The sequence below is a fragment of the Ornithodoros turicata genome, chromosome 1 (genome assembly GCF_037126465.1).
Source record: "Ornithodoros turicata isolate Travis chromosome 1, ASM3712646v1, whole genome shotgun sequence".
Taxonomy (NCBI): Eukaryota; Metazoa; Arthropoda; class Arachnida; order Ixodida; family Argasidae; genus Ornithodoros; species Ornithodoros turicata.
In genome coordinates, this window is record NC_088201.1 from 14,935,923 (window position 1) to 14,958,063 (window position 22,141).

Here is a 22,141-nt window from a genome sequence, read left to right on the forward strand (position 1 = left end):
TGAGTGTAAAAACATGAACGTTCTGCGTGTCATGATATATAATTATGAAATTCTGCACCAAAATGTAATCAAAATAAATAAATAAAGAAAGAAAAAGATATTCAGCCAGATTTGACACGGCTGATAGAAAAAAGGCGCGTTGCATCCTTCAAGATATATGGCTGCGAGGGCATTAAAAGGGACGTTTTGATAAGAAAACGTTAAATCTACGGAGCTCGCGCTCCGCAGCAGAAAATCAATTCTTTGTTCGCATACAAAAAAAGCAAATACACACACACACACACACACAAAAAAAAAGAATTTTCAAACCTTCTCGAAAATTCAAGTTCGTTGGACGAAATCCTTTCGTCTGCCAGTCCCCTCCGTCTGCCCTCTTGACGGCACGATAATTGAAACGCAGCGCTCACGTCCGCGTGTCACCTATACGGTCGCTATTCCATGTCTCTCCTTGTCTCCTTTGGCCTTGGCCCTCGAGCTGAAAATTCGAGCTCTCTCTCTCAGCGGGTCGCCGAGCGATGCTCTGGCTAAACGAAGTCGCCGCTGCGTGATACAGTCACAAGTAAAACAATCCGTCGCTCTGGGCAGACCCTCAGCGTCCCATTACGTATTCAGGTGCATGCTCCATACGGTTCGCTACTTGCGAGCGTCAACTGTTTCCCTTTCTCTTGACCTCTCCCCCGCAATTTATCCTCCTCGCCCGGCCCCCCGAGGTGGTCGCAGATACCCGTCCCGCAGCAGACACAAGCGCACCTCCGTTTTTGTTGATTGTATAGTACGTCTACCGCAGACAGAACGAAGTTGGCCTACAAGATTGGGGAAAGGGCAGTGGTAGGCTAAGAAAGAAGAGGAGACTCCTCTAATTAAATGCGAGGCTAAACGAGAGAATTGAAAGAAAAACGATCACCTGTCCTTTTGTAGCGGCTCGCTACAAATCATGGCCTTCTGCAGGCATTCATGTGTACGGATGCGAGTTTGAGCGCGGGACGTGCTGGCTATCACCAGGAAAGAAAACCAAGAAGCTCTTGGAATGTCACGGTCGAGAAAGCGCTCCCATGAATTAATTATCGACGAAAGCAAATGGCTGTCAGTAAGACTCACGTTTCCTATGAGCAGTGAGTAATTCATCGTGCATATCTTTTGCTACGGTGGGAGAGAATATAAAGGAAAAAATGGGAGCTACACGTCAGAGTTGAGCCGTGGCCGTCTGTTATGGTACAATATGCGAAATTAATATCTCGTTGGTTGAGATTGATGGATTCCGTTCTCTTACGGTTCTCTATTTTCACGAAGCAGAGAATAAGACTATGGGAGGAGCAGAGCTATGAATTATGATATGCTATGCTAATACCCGTTGCCTCATGCAAGTTACTGTTCAACGAAAGAAAAGTCAAGCAAGCAAACGATAGTTAATTAGTCAATTAGATAGTATGATGGGAGCGGGACCCCCGGGTTTGTTTCGTGCCCTATAGATGAATACACACAGGTTGTACATGCGTTCAGCAAACAGTACTACAAGATTGCCCGTGTTTAAGGCCGTTGTTTAAGGTATTTTTAGGTTGTTCAGGTATGCTTAGCTCTCCATTCGACTACACGTGTTGGTCTTTCGTTTAAGGTATTCTTCATCCCGTCGTTGTTTCGGAACGTTCACCGACCCTTCCTGACTGCATTAAAAACCGACCATATCTTGACATGTCTGCCTACCGGAAACATGACAACTGCTCTCTGCAATATGTGAACTATACGAAGCGAACTTGCACGAACCAGAGTGAATACCAGCTGCATATTCTAAGGTACCTTAGGTTGACATTGTTAGAGAAGCTGTCAACTTCTATCTTCTATTTGACTCTATCCTCAAACTAAATTCTTACCACGACTATTTGCCTCACATGTGCTGTCCGCGATACGTCGGAAATTCTCTTTCACCTCCGTACTCCCTCTCTCTCTCTTTCTCTCTCTCTCTCTCTCGCGCGCTTTGTAAGTGTAGGACTCGGGGAAACGCAAACATCTCGCACAAACGCACAGCTCATTACTCGGTAGATGTTCTTGGTGGCACCACCGCTTCCTTTCGAAAACACAACGTACTTGGAAAGACGGGTCGCTGAAATAGTATCATACTTCGGCTCACTGAAGTTAGTACAGCAACCTACAAGGAGTTGGGATACTTTCTATGCAAATAAGCTTTCGCGGAACACGGTGCAAATATTATTCCAGCTTCGCAGCGCAGCAAACACGGAGAGAAGCTACGCTAATGCATTTGGAGCATTTGCTTCGCTGCCCACCTTTTACTGAATGGGAATGTTTTCACCCTCTGCCATCAACCGCGTCCTATATGGGCAGGGAGATCGCATTTCTATTTTTCTTTTTCTTTTTTTTTTTCTTTCGCCCGTTTCCTTCCGAATGATTGGCGGACCACATCGCTCCAAAGAGCAATATTCATTCCCACCCGCTCCCGGCTAAACATGCGATCAACTCTTTCTTGCCATAGTACACTTTCCTGTAGTCATTCCTTAGCTTCATTGCTTTCGGTGATTTTACCCCATCCCGCTTGCATCGTTCAGCAGAATCGAATTAGGGCTTGGATGAAATTAGAGGTACTCGACGACTGCCTCTTCCTTTTTTAATGAGCGTTTAATTAAAAACTGCAATTTGCTAAATTGCAGTCTGGGGACGGAAGGGAAAACGGTTCGTTCAACTAATTTCGCGGTATGCGGCACAGTGCCATTCAAAATGGATTCCAATATAAGTCAGGGACATAATCTGTAGTTGCACCATTTGAGGGAGCTCCGTACTCGATCGGAAGGAGGTTTTGTTAGTCAACGAATGCAATGTCCACAAGCAATCTGACGTTATTGAGTCTTGCAGTAGCTTTAACAAAATACCTTCCTGCATATAGCATTACGCCGAGCGCTATTCCTTTTCTTTTCTTTTGTATTGTTTGACTGATCAAATCGGTTACGGAAAAGTGAGTTATTCCTTTCTTTTGTACTCTGTAGCTGATATCCTGATACTGAGATACCAGCCTCAGCTGAATATGTCGAGCTCATGATCACCATTATTCGTGGGTTCCATTGGCAGCAGATGGCAGCTAGATATCTCTAAGAATTCGCACTTGTTGAAATTGTCTATCCCTTCCCTGCCTATATTTTTTTATAGTTTATGCCTTAATAAATATAATAGTTATAGGTTATTCCTTAAAATATAAGTTTTCATAGGTTGTCCGTTTTCTATTTGGGAATATCAAGCCTCGTGTATGGCTAACTTTTCCCTTTCCTTTTTTCAAACATTCAACACCCCCCCCCCCCTTTAACAGATGTATTTTTCTTTACTTACCCTACCTGTCCGCGTCTTATTTATGTTACACCTCTATCACTTCGTCGCCGTCGAAGCTCCCATCGTTCAGGTCGGTGGTTCTCCACTTACGTTGTTATTCGAGGGAACCCGTGATCGTGCCAGCACGACTTCGAGGAACTTACTACTACAAAATGGTAGACGCGAAGTGGGCCAGGTGAGCTACATTTCGCCCAAGGAGAAAAAAATATTTATTTTCGCGCAACAGTCGGGAGACTCTGGGCAACTCTGGGCAGCAGCGATGTCAGTGGGATACTTGCCATTGCCTGAGCTTTGCCGGATTCACTGAAATGCCAGCGATACGAGATGTCGGCCACGGCTGGAGATGTGGGCGCTCCGAGAGGGGGACAAGAGTGTCACCCCCCCCCCCCCCTCCCTGCCCTGGAGGTCTACTCGCAGGTCGCCACGATGTAGACTCAGATCAGATGTCGTCATCAATACTCCGAGCCTTTCCCCACATCGCTGGTATCGATTGTCACCGCTCATCGTCTACATAGTGTCTGTTGGTTGCCCGCTTTACCCTCCCCCACCCCCACCCCCCACAACCCATTGGAAGTTCTTTGCTTTCCCCGGGAAAAAATCCTGGGAACGCTCATGGTTGGCTACCAGGGCTGGCCGAGGGCGAGAATTGATACACCTTCAAGTTGCGCTCGCGGGAAGCGTATACAGTATCATGTTCGCGAAACCTCAGGACAAGGTCCGCGAATCCCCGGTTGAAGACCTCTGATATAGGGTACGGGCCTCTGAATGGGTTCCTGCATTTCCTTAAGCAACTGTGCCGATCGTCGCAAGGATATTCCGCACCTAGAAACAGGCGCATGATATCACCTCTTGTAGCAGAGAGATAGAGAGAGAGAGTGACAAATCAGTAAGGAAATACGCGCGGAATTTGATCAAAATGCGCGATAAATAGCAAGATTATTGAGCAAGGCGCTAGGTACCACTGCTATGGGAAAATTTATTACGCTTCAGCACACACTACTCCGCACTAGACACTATACGCATACTAGATACGCAACTAAGCTAAGGTACCATTTGCGTCATCCGATACATTATGTGCTCATCGCCTAGGTTTCGCGGGGCCCCGGCGGCTTGGCTGAGAGAAAGATATGCAAAGAGTAAACGAAATAAATTGCGTCCCAAGCCTATACTCCTTCGTGTGCAAACATGCGCAGAGCGATGAAGCGAGCTAGCTTCGTTATGATATACCCTATTTATAATTCATTCGCCAGTATCGACCGGGGTTTGGCAGTGGCGCCGTTGATCGGGCTCAGCTGGATCACGTGAGAAGACGACGACGCGGAAGAAAAAAAAAGGAGAAATAGGGAACGCAAAATGTGCCCGTTAAATCAGCGACAAATGATCAATAAGGGAAATCGTTCAACATTCCACCGCCTCCTTGCGGAACACAGCGGACGCGCAGTAAAAGAGACGTGGTATAGGAAGCAACTGGTAGCACAACGCACGCTTTCTCCATTTGCTCAGTGTTCCTTCAGGCAGACGACAAGAATGCTTGTTGACGTACGAATTCATGTTGTGTACAGCGTGTTATTTTGAATTTTTACTTTTATGGAAACTGAATTATGTGTAAATTAAAATGTTCCTGGGGTGTGGCCATATATATGTCTATAGTGCTGCATCGAAATATCATATATGCCGCACCCGCATCATACCCGTCCTCAGGCAAAGTTGTACTACATCTGAACACTTGTGTTCTCATCTCACACGTTGCGTTGTGTTCTGCAGAAAACTGGTTCTCGTTCTTCCTTCTCTTTAGTTTAGACAGCAACAGATTATATGACTGTAAAATTTCCTGGTCGGCAACGCTCATTACACAGTCCAACAAATACCTCTGTAGTCTGCTACGTAATAAATTCCTATGACAAATTGGGAATATACAGTCATTGTCACAAGCGAATCGATCCAACGGTCGGCTCAATGTAGAGTTGGAATAACCTCTCAATATACTTATTCTTTTTAGCCAAGCTCTGACGATCCTTAATATCAATCCTATCATGTACTTCTTTGCGACTGGACCACAGACAGAAGGTTCACCTGCTTCTCTGCTAGGCTGGGTATCCTATCGCAAAATTTATCTCAAATGAAACCACCGGCTCTATTCCATTACTCGCCTTGAAAGAAAAAAGAACATTATGTGGTCGGCTTCAAGTATTTTCACATTTTCTGTACCAAAAATTTTACTCTTATCTTTGTATCATGGGTCTCCTGTTCCACTGCGACTACTGAAGTTCGTATCTATCCTTGCTGCGAATCATCTAATGCTGCGTAAACTCTGAGGTTAAACTGCATAAATAAACGCGTGAATACACAGATTATTCCCAAAAGATAACAGACTGAAAGTACGAATATTCGGCGCTTCCTTCCTCGTGGACTGATAGAGAATGTTGGGTGTTCTAACACAAAATCGTTCGACGAAGTCATCTACCACAGTAATAAACGCCGAGCTACAACTACATTTATTTCACGGCTATACATCATGGAAAATACCCTCTCTCATATCGCAGCAGTACACATCGCGCGACTGAACGAAACTAAGCCCGTAGGCAACGGCGTTTATTATGCAGTTCCCGGAAACGACGCAGCGGATGCGCTGGCATCACATCAATACGTATGGGCTGTGCAAATGGGGTATCAATCTCAGCGTGGCCGACGCGAAGTGAATGTTCTGCAGTCGACATTTGGGTTCAGCGAATTATCAGGCAACGCCACGGCACGCACAGTACCACTGCCGATGCCCGCACTAGCCAAGAGATTTACCATAGACAGGCAGAGTTCGATTACTGTAACATAATCTTTATGCGGGGAAAAAAATACTTAGAAGTCGCTCGAATTTGGCGTCTAGCGGCCACGGGACATAGAATCACGGCACCGGCTGTGATGTTTGGGTGTTTATCCCTGACGCTGTAAGGCACAGTTCCCTGTGAAGTTGGCCCAGCACCCACAATCCAGCCCGGGCAACATGCCGCACATCGGCAGGCAGACACGCTCTGCAATAACGCCGCCAACCAACGGCCCATTTCGTTGTTTGCACGCTGTGGCAATGGAGCATGCTTCGCGGTTATTTTCACACACAATAAGCAACGTAATAGTGCATGGACCATAGGCGACGATGTAACTTCCATTACGCGCATTTTAACGGCGGTACTCATCCATAAGGACGCAAACCTTGCGGATCATTGCGCTGCCCGAAAGAGAAGGCGTGTCTCCGAATTGGAAGATTTTCCTTCTTCGCCGTATATTAACAGATTTCACCGAGCATCGGTAATCGATTGCAGGTCTAAATTTATGCTAAGCGCTTCGAGATTTCCCCAAAGTATGCGCATCGCTAATTCTTCCCTGCTTACATAGGATGAGACTTTGATTAAATACACGTAATGCTTCGCTTTTTTTTTTCCCGCTTTGTTCGATTCCGTTTATTTTTCGCTTATATCAGCTTCCCCGTGCGTCCATCACCAATGAGCCAAGAGGCCGAATGCGGGGGATACGCTTGAGAGTCATTCGAAAAGGTCGTAGCAGCACGTTTGTGCCGCAGCGATGTTGATGCCGATGGTACTTGCTCACTTGCCGTTTTTGTTACAACTTATGTGTTATTAAAAGTGATATGTGCAGTTCAGAAGAAAGTATAGAATCGTTAAGGTGAAGCGACAGCGTTTGATGTAAAGTTAGAGTGTGCAGTGGAGGGACTCGAACCCGTAACTTTCTCATTATAATCAACTGAGAGATAATTATGGGCCAGGAGCGGTACGAATTACACCACAGCGGTATCGCTACCACCGGGGCATTGTTGAGATGTGTAAGGACCCCCCGACTCTTCATTGTTCCGTTCATTGTCGCACTTACACACTCAAGAACTATCTCACTTATTATTATTATTACTCCAACTTACTCACTAATTCAAGAAAATACAGCGCCAACGCAAGACCAACGATACAGCACCTGTACGGCAATCGGAGTGATTCGAGATTTGTCATTGGCACTCGCAGACTTTTCGTCAACTGCCACCCTTTCATCGCTGCTTGACCGTTGGTCAAGCGTAAACTAGTAAGTTCGTCTGCAACTTACCGTGAAATCCCAATCGCCTTTGCTGTGGTTTTAATCGCAACGGGTTTCATACTTCCAACAGGAAGACAAAAACATTGGCACTCATTTTTCCTTCGCAACATGCACTTTGTTTCACAGCGGAAATGTCATTTGACGATTTTTTTTTTCTTACGGAGACGTACCATTAAACCCTGCACACCAGGAAAATTGTCATGTTGGCCGGTTGCTCGGTATTTTGCGCATGACATCCCCACCCGTAACCGCGTGCCTCGCGCTCCGTCCCGCCTCCTGTAAAGCGAACTTCACCCAGTGCGTTACCCTCTTGAGGCGAAGTCAACCTAACGAACTGCACCCGCTTACTAGAAGATCGTAATATTACCCGCCTCACAAACAAAGGCACGACGCCGCAGGAACGTGGCAGCGACGCGATAAGCAAGCGGGAGTTTGCCAGGTGCCACTTCGCCTAACACAACTGGGCATAGTTTAATCAGCGGCCCCATGACGCAGTCAACTTCAAACCCGTTACCTTATCGCGGAGGGAGGGAAGGATTCACATTTGCTCCAGAGAAAAACAATAGCTGGCTGGCGTCATCATCTTCCGCGTCCATTTAGCCGGTTCCCTATCGGCCGGGCAAATGGCCCAATTGTATCGCAGCGGAGGGAGGGAGGCGATCATCTACGGACGCTTAGATCGGCCTAATGAAAACTAATCGTGGGTAATTTGGCGATTCAAAATTAGCACCGAGAAAATGTTGTCCTAATTACACGAACCGTTTAGCAGCACCCTGAGCTGCTCCGTTTGCCTTGATGGTGCAACGGCAACAGCACGCGATTAAGCCTCCATGCTGTCAACGTTCGTCTGAGACACCACTAAACTCCCATTCAAGCCACTGTCTCCCTCTCCTAATTAGTCAGCAGCGTCGCGTAGGAGGTATAAGATGCACTCGCATTAACGTGTTTGTACACGCCGGGCGTTTGTCTTACAAGCGCTAGTTAAAGGGTGGATGAGCTTCTTCGAGATCGTTCGTCTCGATTTAGTGAAAAAAAAAGAAAAGCGAAGAAGCAAAGAAAAAAAAAAGTGTTTCTTAACGAGGATCTAAAGAAAACACAATGCGTGTTTGCAGCATTGACGACGCTGTATGGACCTGCACCTATATGCTCCAGGGCAGAACCTTGACTCAGAATGCGGCGAACACGTGACGCTAAGCAAATACTGCGCAGTCCACGTCTCGCTGTCTAGTTGTTTATTTGTAGCACAGGAGATACCAGCGTGGTCCACTTCAAACGAGATTCATATTCGCTGAAATTAGAATCGCAAATCAGTACGACAACGTGGCAGTGTCGAAAAAAAAAAAAAAAGAAAAGAAAAGCCGTCTTAGAACATTTCCTTGCCGTGCCATTACACAGTTGTATAATACAATCAACGAAGCTGTTCACCATTCTAGGAATTGCGGCGCGCACCGTAGAAACTTTGCTTTCACTAGTATCGTGTACAACGGTTGCGCCAACCAGAACCTAAGCAGCTAGCTCATATGCATATCTAAAATTCGCTGTGATGGATCTCACAGTAATGCCTACAGACTAACGTGAGCTGCGAGCGATAGCGGTATGGCTGAGGGGCCTAAGAATAGGCCCTGAGGCAGGCCCACGCTGCTTTGCATAGAACGCTTTCAAGTGAGTTTCGCCGAAGCAGAGCAGCGTACCGTTTGCGTTTTTGAGATACCAGAACAAAACATGCATGAACTTTCGCGAAGACTGGCTTCTGCAGATATTCAACCACAGTAAAACGGCGGATGCTTGTAATATTGCCACCACGATATTCGCAGCACCATGTGCGTGGCATGTTCCCATTGCCCAGCCTATAAGAATAACCTATAAGGTTAGAAGATTATGTGACTACAAACCAAAAACCACAACTATGTCCGATCTGTTGAAGGTTTGACATTTTATAGCCCATTACATATTGGTTCAAAAGCACACACGCACAAAAACAGGAAATAGCAGAAGAAGACTGTGTAAAAACACCAGGGGATTTTATCCCGCCATAAAAAAATAAATAAAGATATGGAGTATGATTAAGTTCATTCGTACGCCCCCGGAAGTCGACCAGCGGACTTCGCTTTGGAGCATCTCGGGTTACCGTGTTTAGAGGTGAGAGCGTCGCATGACGCAACACTAGTTGTTCAGGCTTCAGTTTTCGACTAACAGTACGTTTACATGTTATTATTGCACATCAAGACTTACGCTGGGAGAAGAACATCAATCATCGTTGTGTTTGTTTGAAATCGTATCAGGACATGTATCGCACACAGAGCTTCATATGAACTTTTGGAATAGCAAATGTCCACATCGAAGGGTAAAGACATCATTGACTACTCGCAGGAAGCTAATTTGAGTGAAGTTGAGGCTCCCTTGTTTCTAACGTAGTATGTACTTCGTGCTGTGGCAGATGTACAGCTGACGGACACACCCGAACAACTTCAAGAACGCAGTTTTATCTTCGGAAATACCATCTCCACCTATACTATGTCCCTTGCACTCTGATCTAGTTTGCAACTTTCGCTGTCTCCTAAAATTTTGGACGCCATTTTAACGTAAATTGTCCACTATCAATGCACTTAGTGCACGCCACGCCACGTGCCCCGCCCCCTCCTTTCGAGCCATCCCACGAAGCAGCTGGCATCTTGCCATAATTCGCGAACTACGCCACACATCCGGAAGTCCGTAACGCAATCCGAAACTATTGTCGACAGCGTTTTCAGAATCCCACGCTCGCAGCGATGCGCCGATCCTCTTTCATAAACATTCTCTCCTCTTTTTTTTCTCCGCGACGACACAACTGTTGCGTCTCCCTCTCTGACCTCTTAGCCGCTCCGATTAAAGGTCAACAATTTGTTTCGTCTCCCTCGTAATTCAATTAAAACGGTCTCACGTGACCGCATATCCACCTGTCGTCCGCTCGCAACGCTTCTGCTACCGATTCGGCACACGCGCCCATGACGGGCAATTCATCAAGGAAGATGAATGACGCCGTTCATATTGTGTGTCCGTTGGCGGGATTGCGCGCTGCGATAACCGCGTTTGCACACACACTGCGAACGAGTGTCTCCCGTCGCTTGCCTCTGTTGCGGTCGAGTCGCACACACTGATGTTTCGTTTGACCGCGACGGCCGATATGGTTTTGTCGACGCGCGCGCCTCTCCGTCAGAGATTAATGGATCGTCTCGAGTGCTGCTGAATGTGCAGGGAGAACGTAATTAATCGGTGTCCTGTTGGAGTTCCGGGCAAACCTGGTGACTGGGAAAAAACTGTTGATGGTGGTTCGAGGGGGCTGTGGTTAGCTTTTACACAGCCATTGTGTTCGCGATTCACGTCGTTGAACCCGTGACAAATGGGAATGACGGTATATTATGAAGGAGGGACAAGCACCAAAAAATGCGTCGCGTCATTCGTGTGGTCTATCAGCGTCATGAAGTAGACTGGGAGTTATCTAATGATGGCCAATCTGGTTCTCAATGAAGCATGTGGCTTCAGGAGCGGCACGGACACACAAAATAGATTTATCAACAGAGCTGTTCCTTTTCTTCCTCTAGTACGTGAATCAGAACGAAGCAGAGTTGTGCGGGTGTCCTACACACAGTTAACTTGGGGAGAGGGGGAACCCAGGTGACTTCAGATGAAAAAGTAAAAAAAAAAAAAGAACATATAAATCGATGGGTATAAGTGTGAAGCAAATGTGTATTGAGAAGAAAAACCTTTTGTAGATATAGTAACCTCTGTCACCTGGCGTGACCTCATGAGGACTCTGCCTGGAAATTTTTAAGTTCGAATCGAAAGAGCAACTGGCCCACAGCTGGACACCGCATTGCATCTACGCTGCTAGGATCGGTTAGGAGGATTACAATATCGATGTGTTTCATGGAATGACCGAGATCAACGTATTGCAATTCTGAAGGAATCTTTTCTTTGCTAGACAAAAGAAAAAAAAAGAAAACATGGACTTGAGGTCGCGTGGACTTATTACTACCAGCGCCGAAGTTTTCTTGTTTGCCACTGATCTCCATACCGCGTCTATACGCGGCCCTCAGAGACGATGCCTTAGAACAATGCATATCACAGAACTGTCCCGCTCTCCTCCTTAATCTCATATACTTTGTCCCGAGGCAATATCCGGAATGCAGAGTCCGTTCCGTCTCATCAAAATGCACGCGACAGCTGTTTTGGCACTTCCCGTGCCCATTCTCTTGGCGGAATGATTAAAATTGGAAAACTCCACACACCCGATCCCAACCTCATCTCAGCATTGGCACGCATTATAATAAGAATACAAAGACTGGTTCAGCGGAGTTAAGTACTATACTTTCCGCCTCGTGTGCGGTCCCCGTGCACATGACCGGGCTTTGTCGGAAAATGGAATCACGTTCCGTGCTTGGAGCGCCCTTCGCGTAGGCAATCGTTAATCAATGCTTGCTCGCTCCGATTACCATTACACTGCCGTGGAATAGACCGCAGCCATTAAAGATGAGTAGACCTCCCCGCACAAGTTGGTTGACCCAAGGAAATGAGGTGAGCCTTTTACGTCTCCACTGCCTTCTGGCCCAACTTGTTTTCCGAGGCTCCGGAATTATGAGCAAATTGGAAACCTCGGGTGATAGATGATATACGGGAGAGATTGGCCCGTGCTAGCGTTACAGGTATAGGATTGCACTTCCTTTGCTTCTACAGACGTGCAGTGAGTTCATTTTTTCCGAACTGGCGTCTTGAAATGTAGCAGCGCGGTTGGCTATAATGTGGGGAAAGAAATATTACTCGGATAAAGAAGCTGCGCCAACGTCTGGCGACAGGCTCAACAACTTTGTTCAAGGAAATATTTCGAGGTTCGTGAAATGTGGACATTGTCGTCGATGTTTGAGAATGCGCATACTGAGCAGTAAATTTCTGAGTGAATCTCTCTGCTGCTCGGTGTCGCCTTTAGTTCCGCTGCATACTTGATAGCCGTCCATCGAATCCCTCGACAGTAGTGGGCATTTGGCCCTCTCCCCATGGGCGGCGTGCTTTGGATATTTCTTCAGAAAAAGTATTTGACTCATTGGACTCTTGGATTATGTCCGGTCAGTTTGTCTTCGAAGTCACATGCCTCTTAACTTTAGCCCCATAACAGGATGCAGTTAAAAGTGATACGGAATAGTCGGCATCCATGTTGATGGATCCATCCCCACGCTGTCTTATTATTATTATTTTTTTCGAATCCCATTCAGCTCTCAATGAATCTGGTTTGACAACGCGGAAAACTGGAAATGGTTGCAGAATACTTTAAAATTTTCATATTGTCACGCTGAACCAGCCCACCGTCCACAGACTTAGAACTAGACCAGCACACACACGGTTAAAGGGACTGTCGCATCCGTTCCAATCGATTTCAAAACTATAGTGTCATTTTATTCCTCGTGTACCACTGACCACGGTACCGAAAATCCCACGTTAAATAGTGACGTAGTTTGTCTGTTATTCAATTGAATACATGTCGGCAGACGCCAGATGTAGAGAATATGCCGGAATTCCCTCTCTGGAAAAAGGCGAAAACGTCATTCTCTACACCACCAATCAGAGCACGGCCTTGAGAAAAGGAATGCCTTGACCGTACGGGCGTCTGGACGGTGCGCCTTTCTCCTCTGAGCCATTGGGCGCGTTAAGTAGCGGCTCCAGAGCGCGCTCCTTTTTACTAAAGGGTGTCACTCCTTTTCCGGAGCGTGGCGCTCTTGATGAACTCTCACGCTCCAGCTTGCAGGTCGGAGCGCGTAGGTACTTCTTTTTTCTATTGCGTGTTAGCGCCGCGAATCAACTGTGGCTATGAGCGGCGTACAGACGTGGATAGATGGAGAGAGGACAGCAGGAAGGAAGGGGAGACAGGGGGTTAGTATGCGTTCTGGGCCGACCTCGGGGGCAACTGCTGCTCTGGCTTCGTGACGTATGGCGGAAGGGGAGGCCGGAAAACCAAATAGCCGCCTTGGAAACTTCGCCGGGGCGCGTATCATGCTCGTGGCTCTAAAAGACGGGTTAGTAGAGGCACCGGAGTACTAGGGACAGAGTACACCGAGCCCGTTGGGGAGAGCCGCTACTTAACGTGCCCATTGTCTGAGCGCCGCCTTCTCACTTGTCCGCTTAGGGAGGGACGTCACGCTGCCGGAGCCTCTGCAGCTGCGGAAGAAGCGCTGATGTTTGAAATTCGTTTATTCAATGTCTAAGCACTTTTCGGGCGAAATTAGCGAAGTAGATTGTCGGCCGCTGCCGAACATAGTGGTATCGGTTTCATAGATTGGTTGCCGGATGCGAGGTCCCTTTAAGCAAACGGTTGGTTCCGATTCGGTGAAACGCTAGAGAAGCGTGTCGTCAGCCGCATGTGCGACGCACGGCTATAGTGCGCTTCAGAGAAGATATCGGACATAAAATGAGACGTATGAAGTGGCGGCCGAAGAGGGTGAAGACGGACGTCAAATAGTTCAGAATAAGGGCATCGTTTCAAGCATCCTCATCTTGCTCATTATTATTTACCAACGGCATCCTCATCTTAGCGCGAGTTGCGACGTTGCCTACCAACGTGAGACCAACTTCGGCAAGCGAACGCACCACCAGCGTCTTATTATTTTTTTCGCAATGGAAACATGCTGTTCAGAATGTTGTTTATTACTCAAGTGTACACTACAAGGTAGCAGACCTCGGCAGTTTTGGCACTCGTTCACTCAAGTTCACTCACCGCCCGCTCACTCACCGGCCGCTCAGCTCTCTGCTGGCTCACTCACGCACACTCACCAGCCGATAAGCTCTCTGCTCGCTCTGTTACGCTCAGTTCATTGGCCGAATTGAGCGTGAGTGAGCATGAGTGATCGTGCTTATGAGTGAGTTTTGCCGAGGTCTGCTAGGTAGATTGATTGATTTGATTTTAAAAGAAAAAAATGGAGATGGTAGTCTCGAGCCACTCGGGACTGGCTACTCCAGGACGCGTTATTAATAAAAGAAAGGGAAACTACACTAACCTCGACGCTTTGAAACGCTTTGAAAGAATAAATGGGAACATCATCACCGAGCTTGTCACCAAAAGCGAAGTCTCAAGGCACTAAAAACAAAGAGTGTCACAATGTGTCAAACAGGTCCGTCGAGACGAGAAATTGCACAAGGGCGCGCATGGCAGGTATGAGCTGATTTGCTGGCCAGCACCCAAGAACCTTTTCGGTGGAGTATGGCCGATTATCCAGGCGAGACAGGGACGACACAAGGGTACATCGGTGTGCACTGTACCTCGGGCAGTCTTGGAGTATATGATCCACGTCCTCAACTACATCACACAGACTGCAGTTGGGGGACGGGACCATGCCGAGCTTAAACAAAAGTCGTCCACTGTATGGCACGTTGAGGCGAAGCCTGTAGATGAGCGACGTGATGGGTCGAGGAAGCGCTGACGGCATATAAAAACGGAGATCTGGGTCCACCCTGCGCAGGAACGACGTAGAAGGGACACTTCTGCGCCAGTGTTCACTGCACAGACGTCCCATGAGAGCACCAATTGCTTGCTTCGCGTCCGCTTGGGTGAAATACGTACGGTGCGTCGGTACGCCTCGTGCCACATGAGCCCGTCTCGCAAGTAGGTCGGCAGCCTCATTCCCAGGGACGCCGCAATGACCTGGGATCCACTGCAAGGTGATGTTATGTGTCTGTGTGACAGCACATGAATACTCCCTGAGGACGTCACACACCAGTGGAGCGAGGGAGCTCGAGCCCAGGGGGCACTGCAGAGCTTGGAGGGCGGTTTTGGAGTCACTGTATATGGTCCAGTGCATCGGTGGTTGACGGGACACAATGAAGGAAAGCGCCATAAGAATGGAATGCAGCTCGGCCACAGCAGCCGACGTCGGGTGCGACAGCTTAGCGCTGCTAGGTAGACATACTAACCATACAGGTAAACATACAGCATATTGATTTCTGTCCATGCTTGCGAACGGTAAGCTTATTGTCGTGTCCCTGGAAACGTGCCACGAGGAAATGTCAACTATAAAATAAGACGAGTAACCGTCCCTTTGTGTGTAATAAAACTAGGCTACATTTTAATGACCGCATCTACCCTTGCCGCGGTGATATCATTTCGCGCACTCCCGTTGTCATGACAGACACCCTATCCACACAGTTTTTATCGTCCACTGTACTCCACTGAGAAATTAATGGGTTCTAAGTTTATGACCTGCGTGAATCGCAGCACTTTGTCCTAATGGCTATTCGCGTTTATGAGCGCCACGTAACAAATATTAAAAACGAAAGCTTTTTTAGGTATCTTTCGGGGTTCATTAAAGTGCTTTAAGCAGCAACTTGCGCTCTTTGAACACGGCATATACATCGTACAGCCCTGAACGATTGACATCTTTATAGATGTGACGCGAACGCCAGTGTTATTGCAGTAAGTTTCCTGTGGCCATATCACAGCTGTGTTGTGAGGAGGAGTCCCATAGCGCCTAGATTTTCGGAAGGGTGGAGCTTTCTGCCGAAGATCCCCTTTATATACGGTTCTGCCCACGCGGCATATGCTTAAGGCTACTAATGAAATCACTGAGTACATCCAGGGTACATTAATCCTAAAATACATCCAATGAAACAACTTCACAATTAATAGTGACAGCGTTGTACTGACACTCATTTAAACAAGTCATAGAGAATTCAATCTACTTACAGCTCTATACCACAAGGACTTACATTAAACGAAATAAAGACTGGTGTCTGGAAGTTTTTAAAATGCTTTCGGCAATAGTATGGTCTTGCGCTCCGGAGAAGTACTAGTCCCGGAGCATACTTCTAGTTCACGTTCAGAGACAAGTTCACGCAAGCTGCGAGTGCCCTTTCACCTGCAGTGATCGACGACAAAGGGAGGAAGAGACAAATTAATCACTCGCAGGTTCGACATGAATTATTCAGGAGACTCGGCTGCAATTTCGTAGGATCAGCGAAAGCAACAGCGAGAGACTCGCCGACATTCCTTTGGGAAGAAACTGCAATGAACCGCCTCAAACAAAATTCTCTCAGCCGGTTGATCGCCAAAGAAAGTGACGACACAGCGCATAAAGGCACCCGTAACGGTGCTATTAGTCTTTGTTTAGCTACCCGACGTTCCATTCAGTGTATGATCAGCCGAAAGAAACTCACCGCCAGTATACGGTGTGTTCAACTAAATGAAGCTTCGCAGTTGAAGAAGTTGTTGCAGGGTGCACGTAGAACACTTGGGTTATGCAACAACTATAAATTACATACGTAGACTTTGAGGCGCACGTATACATAACTTGTAAAATTCTACGCACGTGGCCATCCTTTTACGTAACTCCTCCTAACTCCTACGTACGTAACTTCATGACAGCAAAATCCCCTGAGGCAGAAGAACGTCGCGCAACAAAGCACTTCTGCTCTCGTGCGCGTTCTACAAGATAGTGAACTCGCAGCGAAACATTTCTAATGTTATTCGTTGGGGAAAGCCAACAGGATAAGAAACCAAAGATGCTCAAATAGACAAGCTCTAGTTATGGTAGTCAGTCTATGGTACGCCGCTTATCTCTGTTGTCATCATCATCATCGCCATTTTGTTCACGTGTGCGTCACTTTGAGGAAGTCGGGACGTCACCCGCTAACGCGAGGCTGACCACGGCAGACTTCGGCAGTACTACCAACATATTGCTATTGGTAAAAATAATAATGTGATTTGGTACATCTGTGACAACAGTTAAATCTCGGAAGACACTCTCAGACAAACGCACGATGATGCAGCACTGCAATACAAGAAGCTGTGTCAATGCAATTTGTGACAGTGGGTCCACGTAGCTTTTAACTGCGAGGATTTCGCCTCGAAATCACGTAGGTTCCGCACGCATGTAAATCAAGTTCAGCTGTGCCTGTGGCGTGCACACTGAGCTGAGCCTTTCCTTTGCCCTTGTAATTGAAAACGAAAAGGATCTTCCTATTTTATAAACTCCTTGTTGTTGTCCGCAGGACGCCCTCCTGTCCCGAAGTACAGAGACAGACGTAAGGTACCTCTGGCCACCCTGTTGCACATACATGTATGAAATAGCGCACAGAAAGAAAAGACAGAGAAAATTTGAAAAACATAGATTTCATAAATTCGTGGCTTCACGAGTGTCCTACTTGAATAAATGACATTTGGAAGCATGAAAATATTGGAGGGCTCGAGACCATCACAAGGTTCGAGGCCATGAAATGGTGAAAAATTAAGTCTTGATTGAGGAATTATCTGTGACAGATTGGGAGCACTCTCGCAACTAGTAAGGCATATTAATCGAAATCGTTTTAGTTTCGTTGTGGCTCCGCAACGATAAATTCTAGTTCCCCGAGAAATCGTATTTCTGTGCTAACTTCACCGGAAAAACGTTCATTATATGAGGGCCAGACAGAGTACACTCGTAAGTCCCGTCGTTGGCGGATAGCTGAGTCTTCAAAACTGTTTTGTCCACCTTTCTTTTCGTACTCCAAATTTTGTACATTGGCATAAATAAGTATAACCCTTTTACTTACGCGGTGGTTGAACAAAACGAATTGTAAACATTAGCTGTGTAATAATAAACATACGCTAATTAATTGTTTTATCATCAGTTTGCATTATGGCACATTCAGTACCACCATCATAATAGTGTACACGCGCTTGACCATGGTTCCAATATGTGGCGCCTTTTCCATCCATCCATATCACACCCTGCGTACTTATCTTGCAAGGTTCGATCGCTATATATGAGGGATTCGAATTGACGACCCACGTCTACGAGGAGCTTGCTGACGGCGCAGACCCCCATCCAGTTTCACGCACGGTTTAATGTCGCCGTGCCATGGGCACGGATAGGTTGCTGGGGTCAATACGGGTCGCATGCTTCGAATCTCCCTGGAGGGCGTTTCGGGCATAAAGGAGCCTCAAGTGGCCCCAGGGGAAACCCAACGCTTTTCCGGGCAAGGTTAATAAAAGAAGGCATCTAACGAGAACGCGGGGGAAAAAAAAAGGAAAAAGAAAAGCCAGAATAAACCGTTTGTTACCATTGGAGTCGATGTCCAGCCAAAGCACAAAGCGTTGCGTTCACACCCACGGGACGCATGAAAGGCTGCACAGAAGATTCGACAGCTAAATTAGAAATAACGGATCCCGAACAGATTAAACGTCTGGCAAAATACACGAAAGGAGCCTATAGCCTTGCACGGGCAAACAGCAAGTTCAGCAACGCAGCCGATGTCGAACTTCCAAGAAGAAACATCAAAGTTCATGGGCACTACCGAGAAGATTCGGTGATTGGATCTTCCTGGAATACATAAAATCAGTGCAGAAGCAGTTCACTCTGCATGTATTGCAAAACTTAGAGTGAAAGCGAGACCACAAGGAAGCGCCTGAACGTTTTCGCGAAAGCCCTTAATGTGATAGAAGCAGCCTTCAGTATCAGATATACTTCGTGACATGAATTGACTGTATCGCTTGTCTCTGTAAAAGGGCGTTTGCTACGAAGGGTTTGTACAACATTCCTTCTTCCTTCTTATGGCAAATGACTGCAGGAGATGTTATACGTAGCGGTGATTCGGGAGGCAATTGGCCATTTGCAAGAACTCCGGGAGAAACAGAATCCGCTTTGCTACCTCCAAGTATACCAGTGAAATGGGCCCCTTTGAGTTTCCTACAAAGAACCGGTGGCGACTGCACTAAGGAAAGCGATATTCCGAAATTGCCCATGCCTGCAATCGGTGCCTCAGCAAAAATGACCTAAAACATTTCCAGTTTGCCGCAGGAAAGAGAAAAAGCTACAAATACAACATCTGGTCGATTTTCCGTTCCTTTTTCTTTTGCTTCCTTTGTTTAGGGAAAATGGAGATAGGCCCTCAATCACTGCAACTCTAAATTACTGTCGCTATCGGAAACTGCAGGTTGCGCACTCAACGTCTAAAACCTGCACGCTCAGCATTGCGAAAAGCTATTTCATCGGTGGCGCTGGTGCGTTTTCGTCCGTCTCTGTTTTTTAGCCCTCATCGGCTTCATCTTTAATACTTGTTCAAATATAAGCTGTACCTCGCACATACCCGTTAAAATCCTCTGCCACTATTGCGCTGCAGAAACTATAACAGCTATCGGATATTACGAATATCACTAATTAGTTTAATATAATTAAGAAAGAAATGCTCACCAACGCTGTGTCGTATAGAATATCGCCTTTATCATGTCCTCTTGGTAGTACAATAGGCTCAATGAGTTACTGATTGTATCCCACCGTCTTCTTCTGCAGGAAACAACTGGACCTACGGTATGACTTCGCTTCCCCAAGTACTGCTGACTCTGGCTTTCCTGATGAATAGGTGTCGGACTCAAAGTAAGTTAAAAGAAAACATTTAATTCTATACTGAACGTAATACGGAATGATTAAACGGGAGGCCAAATGAAACGACCGTGTTGCTGTGTTGCCGGTGTGCCTCTTGCTTTCAGAATAAAAAAAAAAAAAATGAGACGACCGAAATGTAGGGAGCTCTACGAATGTCGCATTTGATTTTTGCTCACACCCCACGAAATAAGTGGTCACAAATCACACGATTTAGTGTCGACTGACTCGTAGATTGCATCATATATTGCGAGTTAAGCTCGACCTGGTCATTAATCATCGTCGCCGAGACCTTTTGGGGACGAAGTCTCTGGGGCTCAGCGACGACACCCGCTCGAGCTTGATCCGCGCTCGTCGGACAGCATCGTGGATTGGCTTCGTCTACTACATGTCGGCTGGATCTTGACTGGAGTTGACATGCAGCCCGCAGGCGTCCTTATCAGCACGACACCAGAATGGCCAAGCTTCCGAACCCTGCGGGAGTCGCTCCGTGGGAGTCGTGTTGTCTTCGCTCTTTCGTCGCAGGAAAACCCAATCTTTCGGCGAGGGAGAGAGACCCGAGGGAAGGAACTCGATCAAATGCCGCCCCTCGCTCACTTGCTTTGCGTTAGGTTTCCTCATTGGTCGCAATAATGCGGAGGAACCTTCCAGACCAGGGGGAACATTGTAGGGAAAGCGGCAGGAACGAAAATGAGAGTCGTACGTCTGCAGTTTATACCTTCGTAACAAACATTGGGCCAACCTTATCTGCTTTAGTGGCTTGGCGTTGGACGGTTTAAAGCTTGGAGCGGAAGGGAGCGAATCGAACTTCGGAAAGAGCCACGATAACTCCGCGTTCGGGGGTTTTATTTGGGACTGTAAAGTCGTCTTCGCGGATGTGTAAAGGGACCGAGATTTGGGCGCCTCAGACGAACTCTCTACCGATCGCTATTAAGATAAAAGCCCTAAAGGCCGACACTGGATGATCCCGAGCGCGAAACGCCCGCACATAGCCTGGGCCCTGATAGACCCAGAGAAAAGGGTTTCGACGTTTGACACAAGACAAACATTAACTGCTCAACTTCATTGCGCGACGCGGGAAGAAGTGGAGAAGCTTGAGCGGAATAGAAAAGTGTTATCCCTAGCACTTTTTCCCTCTGCGAAATCAAGTTCTTTTTCGACAGGAAGCAAAGACGCTTACCGAGTGACGGTTTCCTGCATGCCCGAGTTACTTGTCCAAGTGTTTAGAGTGGTCACGCGTTTTAAGGTATGCGTCGTTTCCTTTTACCATTATTTCTTTTCGAGGAACGACAGAGTATGTCTAAGAGTACGTCATAGTATGTCTGTGTAAAGTTCTAGTTTTTACCTGTTTGTGTAGATAATATCACGAAGAAGTACCATTAGAGGTGTGGATGCATATCTCTAGAAGGAAGCCGACTATTGCTCATAATAAATTTGTCACCAACAGCTCGCATCGCACCGATCACAGCAAGATATGTCTCCAAGGTGTTTAAGGGTGCAATCATTTTCAGTTCTGCGGAGAAAGAATCAATTGGTTACAAACGACCAACGAAACAGAGAAGTATCAATTAGGTTGCAAGAACTGTGGAAGCTTAATTGCTGACCGAAACCAAGAGGGCACTACAGTTTCACAGCTTTACGTGATTTTTCCTGGCCACGGAGGTGTTCACAATTTTTCACGGATCTTTACTTTTGAAGCTCGTAACAAACTGCCTCAGTCTATGTGATGGGCACATATCCTCTTCCGTCTTCAGTATCTATCTCTTTGCACGCTGGAATGTCCGCATTTCACGCTGTCTTGTGTTCCTCACTGGAATCGGTTGCAGCGATCAACCTTGCATAAGAGTAATCGTCTGATGAGCTGAGGAGGTGTTCAGCGCAGAACATTCCTCTCTCACTGCTTTGACCAGACTCTCTGAAATACGCGTATTGCAGTTTTGCCACTGCTGTAATCCTGTCTAGGCGCTGCATAAGCCCGCTGATTGCGAGGAATTACACGATGACTCACGAACCGCTTCTTGGAGAACAAGAGGAAGACTGGAACGTGGAGCATAATGATTGTGGTGAAGCGATTACGACGTTAAGTACCACGTCATGCGTTAGGAGTATGTAGTCACCAGGTAATATGTGAAGAAAGTGATAACACATTCAAAAGCAAACGGTCACACGGACCCGTTAAAAAAAAAAGGTCAATTGGTAGTTTTAGAATACCACATTTTCTTGCACGCAATGTACACTGGGTGTAGCTAATGACGTTGACGTGCGCATACATGCATTCCATGTGATACCACACTCGAGACCACGTACATCAGGGCGATATTTAGTTTCGAGACTAAAAGGCT

At 46.8% G+C, this 22,141-nt stretch overlaps 2 protein-coding genes across 7 annotated transcripts in view; one reads left to right on the forward strand and one right to left on the reverse strand.

Annotated features, from left to right (window-relative positions):
• LOC135377525 (prolactin-releasing peptide receptor-like) overlaps positions 1–22,141 on the reverse strand; it is a 774,729-nt gene that overhangs the window by 233,626 nt on the left and 518,962 nt on the right. The window lies entirely within an intron of this gene.
• The window catches only part of LOC135377524 (fibroblast growth factor receptor-like 1), a 101,496-nt gene that overhangs the window by 26,212 nt on the left and 53,143 nt on the right, over positions 1–22,141 (forward strand). For all 5 annotated transcript variants that reach the window (XM_064610004.1, XM_064610005.1, XM_064610006.1 and 2 more), the window contains exon 2: positions 19,710–19,793. In XM_064610004.1, coding sequence (XP_064466074.1) covers positions 19,730–19,793 — 64 coding nt within the window. In that variant the 5' untranslated portion in view covers positions 19,710–19,729. The remainder of the gene's footprint in view (positions 1–19,709; positions 19,794–22,141) is intronic.